Genomic DNA, 8,962 nt, shown 5'->3' on the forward strand with positions numbered 1-8,962 from the left:
GCCCGTGCTGGATTCAAACCCGCCACCTTAGGTGTATGTGGCTGGCGCCTTAGCCACTTGAGCCACAGGCGCCCAGCCGGTAGAAAAATTCTTATGATAAAAATGGAATCTTTGAGGCGGAGCCTGTGGCTCAAAAGGGTAGGACGCCAGTCCCATATGCCAGAGGTGGCAGGTTCAAACCCAGCCCTGGCCAAAAATGGCAAATAAATAAATAGAAGTTTTTTAAAAAATGGAATCTTTGGGGAAAAAAAGGAGTCTTTATATTTCTAGTCGGTACATATTAACTCTTGTGGCTGTTTAACCCCTTTCTTTGTATATATGAACATTGTCAGCATAAATTTTGAAATTGATAATGTTTTTTGTTTCAGGAAAGTATCTAAGACAAAAGAGAATTGACTTCCAGCTCCCTTATGACATTCTTTGGCAGTGGAAACACAATCAGGTACAAAGAGCCTGTTTTACCAGGTTTCATTTTTAAGTGATCAAGGGGGAGGGATGAGAATGTGAGTTTTTCTCTTGTTTACAATGTTTTTATCTTAAGTATTGAAAAGTGTCTCTATGAAGTTAAGAGACTGAAAAAAAACAAATTTATATCCATATTTAATATGACCTCTTTGCCTTCATTCATGCTGCCTTTATTTTGCACAGTGGGTTCCTCCTCCCCTGAGCAACTTTCTGCTGTTGCCTGGACTTTTATTTTGGTAGCAAAGATTGTGTTCTGTAAGAATACTGTTTGATGTAGGTCCCCAGAGAATTTAGATGTACTGCCAATAGCACTAGGAAATTTCAGGCTTTATTTTTGTTGGCATCTCATCAGTTTGGAATTTTTCACATACAAAAAAAATTCTTCTACCAAAGAAAACAGGGAAATGTTTAAACTCTTGTACTTTTAAAAGATCTTTGGAAAAATTAGCCAGCATGGTGGTACACATCTACATGTAGTCTTAGCTACTCAGAAGACTGAGAAAAAAGGATTGCTTGAGCCCAAGTGTTTCAGGCTGCAGTGAGCTATGATGAAGCCACTGCACTCCAGCCTGGGTAATACAGTGAGACCCCATCCTCTTGCCCCATAGAACATAAATTAAAAGTCATTAAATATATTAGTAACTAAAAATAGGAAGATCTTGTTTTTCTCTCTTGCTTCCCTTAATTGAAAAGTTTCCCCCAGTGATTTTTGTATTAGGTTATAGACCTTAGTACCCATATTGAGAACAACCATTGGGAAATAGAAGTATTCATATTAATAAAGCAAACAGGCTCCTGAGTTTTGCCAGAATGCCACCAGACATTAATTTTGGAAAGCCAAAAACAATTGACATTCTCCTCTGCATTCTTTTCTCTGATGACCTCTCTTGAAATCTGAGAGAATTAACATGTTAGATATCCGTATTGGAGTTTTTAACAATAAAGGAGATGTTGCTTTGAACATAAGATTGAAAAATGATACCAGCACATAGCTATGATTTAATAAAAAAAAAAAAGGATTGAAAAATGATGGTGGGATTGTTCCAACAGATTAATAAATAGTCTAAGTTGCTGTTTGTTTTGTGCTGTCCTCTATTGCAAAATGCTGGCCGACTAATCTAAAGTATTTTATTGTCCTAATGTCTTCTTCATTATAATGTGAGAGCTCCACTTTTTCTGCCTACCCTTTCCCCTGTATTCACTAAATTATTTTCCTTAATTAAAATGTGAATTTTAAAAAAATGTGAAATGTGTTTTCCTACAGTTCTCAGTCTGAAAAGGCAGGGTACTTTTCTTTTTATTTATTTATTTATTTTTAATGTTTTTTTTGAGACAAACTCACTATGGCACCATCTGTAGAGTACTATGGTGTCACAGCTCACAGTAACCTCAAACTCTAGGGCTTAAGTGATTCTTTTTCCTCAGCCTCCCTAGTAGCTGGGACTACAGGTGCCTGCCTCAACACCCAGCTAATTTTTTTTTTTTTTTTGCAGTTGTCATTGTTGTTGCTTTTTCTTAAGCTGGCCCAGGCTGGGTTCGAACCCGCCAGCCTGGGTGTATGTGGCTGGCACCCTACCCACTGAGCTACAGGCACTGCCCAGGGTACTTTTCTTTTTAATTTTACATACCTGCCCAAACCTCTAAATAAGCCCTCTGCACATCTTCCTTTCTTTTGATGGAGGCATATTAAATCTTAATTTGTCCAAATAAATAGCTTTGTTCTCCAATGTGATTTTCATTTAAGCCTAACAACATGCTGAAGAAACAGTTTAATTCCTAAAACTATTTAATTCTTCTTCTTTTGAATCTTATTCCCTCTGACTTTTTATTTCAGAGTAACAAGTGATCACATAAAGAGTTTCTTTCAAACATACTCAACCCAAAAAGTCTTGTAAATATTTCATTTAAGCAGAGCACATGGATGATTTCCTATATTTTTAGTGATTGATACTGTTTTCTGGCATTTGCAGTTACATGCCATATTAAGATTTTTCTTTTTTTCTTCTAGCTATACAAAAAGCCAGATGTCCCACTATATAAAAAAATCCGTTCAAGTGAGTAACTTGAGAACTATTTTTTTCTGCTTGCATATTATCAAAGTTCTTCTAAGCCTGGCACTTGAAAAATTATCATGTTACATTCACAAACTATTCTTTGCTGTCTTCTCAAGATGTCTACGTTGATGTCAAACCCCTTTCTGGTTACGAGGCTACCACCTGTAATTGTAAGAAGCCAGATGATGACAGCAGGAAGGGCTGTGTGGATGACTGCCTCAATAGGTACTGTACTAAACTGTTTCCTGAACCATAGGCTTTAAGGTGTATACACACAGTACTTTGGAGGGAAAAATTAAATAGGCTCTTTTATTTTCCCTCAGGATGATCTACAAAAATATAAAACCTAATGGATGGTACAAATAGAATAATAGAAAAAGAATGAGATTTAGAGTCTTCTATAAATTCAAAGCCTGTTTGTTATCTAGTTAGGAGACTTGAGGAAAGTTATTTAACCCCTCCAGTAAAAATAATACCTTACCTTCATGGAATGTTTGAGACCATGTTCATAGGAATGTTTATAAAGTTTTAGGGGAGGTGGATTTTTTTTTTTCTTTTGAGCCAGAATGTCACTGTGTCCCCCTGGGTAAAGTGCCATTTGTCATAGCTCACAGCAACTTCAAACTCTTGGGCTCAAGCAATCCTTTTGCCTCAAGCTTCTAGTAGCTGAGACTACAAGCATCCACCACAATGCCCAGCTAGGTTTTTTTCTTTTTTGGTAGAGATGGGGTCTTGCTCTTTCTCAGGCTGGGGCTTTTCATGTTTTTAAAGGTGAGGTCTCACTATGTTACTCAGGCTACTTTCAAACTCCTTAGCTCAAGCAGTCCTACCTCAGCCTCCTGAATAACTAGGATTACAGGCACCCACCACCATACTTCACTCAAAGTATTAAACATAGTCCTAGACACCTTTTTAACTCTCAATATACAACATAATATAGTCAGACATGGCAATCAATGTGAAGAGGAAGGGTATGATACATTTTAGAGGAAAACTGTGTTAATGGTTTAATTAATCAGCATACAGGGGATAAACATATGAGGACTGAGTCAGCAATGCTAATGAGATGGTATTGCTATTGTCAGAGATAGAAAGTGTGGGATCTAACTGAGTTGGAAATGAGAATTATAATTTTTATTTAATGTAAAATGACATTGAGGCCATGCATGGTGGCTCACGCCTATAATCCTAGTACTTGGGAAGGATTAGGTAGGAGGATCACTTAAGAGACCAGCCTGAGGATGGCACCTATGGCTCAGTGAATAGGGCACCAGCGCCATATACCAAGAGTGGCGGGTTCAAACCTGGCCCCGGCCAAACTGCAACAAAAAAATAGCTGGGCTGGGCGGCATCTGTGGCTCAGTAAGGCACCAACCACATATACCAAGGATGGCGGTTTCAAACCCAGCTCCAGCCATACTGCAACAAAAAAAATAGCTAAGCGTTGTGGCAGGTGCCTGTAGTCCCAGCTACTTGGGAGGCTGAGGCAAGAGAATCACCTAAGCCCAAGCTAGAGGTTGCTGTGAGCTGTGACACCACAGTACTCTACCAAGGGTGACAAAATGAGACTCTAAAAAAAAGAGAGAGAGAGAGAGACCAGCCTGAATAAGAATGAAACCCTATTTCAACTAAAAATAGAAAAAATTAGCCTGGCACTGTGGCAGTGCCTATAGTCCCTGCTACTCAGGAGGCAGAGGCAGGAGGATCACTTGAGCCAAAGAGTTTGAGGTTGCTATGAGCTAGGCTAAGGCCATGGCACTCTACCCAGAGCAATAGAGTGAGACACATCTGAAAAAAAAAATTAGACTTTTTAATATCTTGCCTCAGAATTCATTATTCCTGGCTCAGTGCCTGTGGCTTAAGTGGCTAGGGTGCCAGCCACATACACCTAAGGTGGCAGGTTCAAATCCAGCCTGGGCCCACCAAACAACAATGATGGTTGCAACCAAAAAATAGCCGGGCATTGTGGCAGGCACCTGTGGTCCCAGCTTGGAAGGCTGAGGCAGGAGATTCGCTTAAGCCCAGGAGTTGGAGGTTGCTGTGAACTGTGATGCCACAGCACTCTACCCAGGGGGACAGCTTGAGGCTCTGTCTCAAAAAAAAAAAAAAGAATTCATTATTCCTTTCCACATGAATACCAGACCTAAAACTTCAAACTAAGATTCTCTGTGATTTTGAGTAGGTATTACCTATAGGTATACAGAATACATTTTTACAAACAGGACTTAAAATAATGTTAAAAGTGACAAATGTTTAATTATAAGAAAAGAGATATTTTATTGAAGCAGTTATCCTCATATTAAATTTTACGTAACAATAAATAGTTAATTTATTTCTTTTATTTTTCCCAGGTATTTTTAGATATGTATACTCTGGGAGTTTGGGGGTGAGAGGAGGGGATGTGTAATATGTGAAAATTGTGGCCTTAAAATTGTCCTTCCTTAATTTTTTATTTTTATTTTTATTTATTTATTTATTCGTTTATTTATTTGTTTTTGAGATAGAATCTCACTCTTTGGTGCCAGATAGAGTGCTATGCTATCATCATAGCTTACGTCAACCTTAAACTCATGGGGTTAGGTGATCCTCCTGCCCAAGCCTCCCAAATAGGTAGAGCTATGGGGTGTGTGTGCCTGACTGGTTTTTCTATTTCTAGCAGAGATGGGGGTCTTGCTGTTGCTCAGACTATGCTCAAATTCCTGAGCTCAAGGTATCCTTCCATCTCTGCCTCTCCTAGGAGTGCTGGGATTTCAGGCATGAGCCACCATGCCTAGCCAGTTCATTTATTCTTGGCACAGATAAATATGATAATGTTTGCCCAGGATGCCGAATAGACAATTTACATTCATTTACAAAAAGCACTAAGTCAGCGGTTCTCAACCTATGGGTCATGACCCACAGGAACTATATTAAAGGGTCACAGCATTAGGAAGGTTGAGAACTACTACATTAAGTGTTTTTAACCTGGTTTGGAAATTCTGAGTATTATCAATTTTTTATATATATCATTTTAATTTTAGTGATTTGGCTTACTTCTATTAAAATAATTTTTTTAAGAAATTATTTATTTATTTATTTTTTTTTTTAGACAAAGTCTCAAGCTGTTGCCCTGGGTAGAATGCTGTGGCATCACAGCTCACAGCAACCTTGAACTCTTGGGCTTAAGTGATTTTCTTGCCTCAGCCTCCCAAGTAGCTGAGACTATAGTCACCTGCCACATAGCCTGGCTATTAATTTGGTGCAGTTGTCATTATTGTTTAGCTGGACCAGGTCAGGTTTGAACCCACCAGCCTTGGTACATGTGGCTGGTGCTGTAACCACTGTGCTACTGGTGCTGAGCCAAAATAATTAGTTTCTTATATTCTTTTTTTAATTCTTATAAAATGAAAACTGAGTGCATTAATGTATGTGTTATGCAAATTGATTGGCAATTATTCCTTTTCTTTCTAGAATGATCTTTGCTGAGTGTTCCCCTAACACTTGCCCCTGTGGTGAACAATGCTGTAACCAGAGGATACAGAGACATGAGTGGGTCCAATGTCTGGAAAGATTTCGAGCTGAGGAAAAAGGGTGGGGAATCAGAACCAAAGAACCTCTAAAAGCTGGGCAGTTCATCATTGAATACCTAGGGGAAGTTGTCAGCGAACAGGAATTCAGGTACAATGGTAAATTGTGATACTGTAATGAAGTGCAGAGGTACTAGATTACAATGGAGAATGAGAGATTTAAAATTTACTCTTCATCCTAATCCTTAATAGGCTGTCATTTGTCTTTTCTTCAGGAACAGGATGATTGAGCAGTATCACAACCACAGTGATCACTACTGTTTGAACCTGGATAGCGGTATGGTGATTGACAGTTACCGCATGGGAAATGAGGCCCGATTCATCAATCACAGCTGTGACCCAAATTGTGAAATGCAGAAATGGTAAGGAAACAGGAGAAGGTGAAGCCAAGAATTCAGCAGAAGAGAAGGCATTGAGGGCAGCAAGAGATTAATCTTTCCACAGTGTAAGTCAGCTTACACAGAGCAGCTCAGGCAGATCCTGCAGGCAGAGTAAGCTCTTGCTATTTCTTTGTTTCATCCTAGCTACTCACTCCTAGAAAAATACAAAATTGATAATGAAATACCTAATAGTTATTGAGTGCTTACTGTGTGCTAGGCATTGTATTACATGGATTATCGATTCATGCAGCCAACCTTTATAGATTGCATACTTATCACTTGCCCAGCAGATTTCTCACAAAGAGAAATAAAAATAAGTGAATTATGAGGCCTCTTCTGTCAGATATATTAGAATATAATTGAGAAGGAAAGAATTATATCTAAAACTTTTTTTTTTTTGAGACAGAGTCTCATTTTGTCACCATTGGTAGATTGTCCTGGCATCATAACTCATAGCAACCTCAAACTTCAGGGCTGAAGCAATCCTCTTGCCTCAGCCTCTCAAGTAGCTGGAACTACAGGCGCCTGCCACCATACTGGGCTATTTTTAGAGACAGGGCTCTAGCTCACACTGGTCTTGAACTCCTGAGCTCAAGTAATCCACCCACCTCAGGCTCCCAGAGTGCTAGGATTACAGGCGTGAGCCACCATGCCCAGCCTAAAACATAATTTTTAAAAGATAATATGAGGGCCAGGCATGGTAGCTCACACCTGTAATCCTAGCACTCTCAGAGCTCGAGGTGGGTGGATTACTTGAGTTCAGGAGTTCAAGACCAGCCTGAACAAGAGTAATAACCTTGTCTCTACTAAAAATAGAAAAACTGCCCTGTCAGAAAAAAAGAATATCAAAACTAAAAATTATAGAGAATGTTATATATAATGGAGTAGTATCCACACTAACCCTCAATATGTTCCAAATGGTAGGGAGGCAGAAAGACAAGTCAAACAGCATTTTTTTTGTTTGTTTGTTTGTTTTGTTTTGAGACAGAGTCTCACTATGTTGCCCTCAGTAGAGTGTGGTGGCATCATAGCTCACAGCAAACTCAAACTCTTGGGCTCAAGTCATTTTCTTCCCTCAGCCTCCCAAGTAGCTGGGACTATAGGCACCCCCCAAAACACCCAGGTATTTCTTGGTTGTAGATGTCATTGTTGTTTTTAGCAGGCCCAGCCCGGGTCTGAACCTGCCAGCCTCAGTGTATGTGGCCAACACCCTAGCCACTGAGCTATGGGCACCAAGCCCAAACAGCATGGGTTTTAATCCCCTAGGTTTGCATGGAGATGGAGACTTTACACAATGGCCAAACCTGTAATCCTAACAGTTTGGGGGGCCAAGGCAGCAGTATTACTTGAGACCAAGAGTTTAAGACCAGCCTACACAACGTAGCAAGACCCTACTCTACAAAAAAAATTTAAAAATCAGCCAGACTATATATACCTATAGTCCTAGATACTCAGGAGGCTGAGACAGGAGGATTGCTTGGCCTAAGAATTTGAGGTTGTAGTGGTCCATAATGAGGCCACTGCACTTCATCCTGTGTGGCAGAGCTTGTCTTAAAAAAAGAAAAGAAGGAGGGCGACGCCTGTGGCTCAAAGGGGTAGGGTGCCAGCCCCATATGTCAGAGGTGGCAGGTTCAAACCCAGCCCCAGCCAAAAACTGCAAAAAATAAAGAAAGAAAAGAAGGCTCAGTACCTGTAGCACAGTGGTTACGGCACCAGCCACATATACCAAGGCTGGTGGGTTCGAACCCACCCCCCAGGCCTGCTAAACAATGACAACTGCAACAAAAAAGTAGCTGGGCATTGTGGCAAGCACCTGTAGTCCCAGGTACTTGGGAGCCTGAGTCAAGTCAGTCACTTAAGCCCAAGAGTTTGAGGTTGCTGTGAGCAGTGATGCCATGGCATTCTACTGATGGTGACATACTGAGACTGTCTCAAAAAGAAAAGAAGCCCAACCTTTAACTCTGTTCATTTCTCTCCTCATAGGTCTGTTAATGGAGTATACCGGATTGGACTATATGCTCTTAAGGATATGCCAGCTGGGACCGAACTCACTTATGATTACAACTTTCATTCCTTCAATGTTGAAAAACAGGTAAGAGGGTGGTGCCCGTAGCTCTGTGGGTAGGGTGCCAGCCACATACAACCAAGGTTGGTGGCTTCAAACCCGTCCTGGGCCAGCTAAAACAACAATGACAACTGCAACAATAAAAAAATAGCCAGGCATTGTGGCCGCCACCTGTAGTCTCAGCTATTTGAGAGGCTGGGGCAAGAGAATCACTTAAGCCCAAGAGTTAGAGGTTGCTGTGAGCTGTGACACCACAGCACTCTACCCAGAGCAATAGCTTGAGACTGTCTCAAAAAAAAAAAAAGTTATAGAATATGGATCTTCAATAAACATGACTGACTTGGAGCCACTAAGTACATGGAGGCCAGGTGCAGTGAGGCACAACTGTAGTCCAAGCTGCTCTGGAGCCTTGGTGTTCAAGGGCAACATAGT

General features: G+C 40.5%; 1 protein-coding gene across 3 annotated transcripts in view; it reads left to right on the plus strand.

The window, feature by feature from the left end:
* The window catches only part of ASH1L (ASH1 like histone lysine methyltransferase), a 217,777-nt gene that overhangs the window by 180,714 nt on the left and 28,101 nt on the right, over positions 1-8,962 (plus strand). For all 3 annotated transcript variants that reach the window (XM_012808600.2, XM_023516469.1, XM_023516470.1), the window contains 6 exons: positions 369-442; positions 2,474-2,519; positions 2,636-2,744; positions 5,970-6,176; positions 6,301-6,447; positions 8,449-8,557. In XM_012808600.2, the coding sequence (XP_012664054.1) occupies positions 369-442; positions 2,474-2,519; positions 2,636-2,744; positions 5,970-6,176; positions 6,301-6,447; positions 8,449-8,557 (692 nt within the window). The remainder of the gene's footprint in view (positions 1-368; positions 443-2,473; positions 2,520-2,635; positions 2,745-5,969; positions 6,177-6,300; positions 6,448-8,448; positions 8,558-8,962) is intronic.

Source organism: Otolemur garnettii, unplaced genomic scaffold, assembly GCF_000181295.1.
Source record: "Otolemur garnettii isolate 467f Iridium unplaced genomic scaffold, OtoGar3 scaffold00091, whole genome shotgun sequence".
NCBI lineage: Eukaryota > Metazoa > Chordata > Mammalia > Primates > Galagidae > Otolemur > Otolemur garnettii.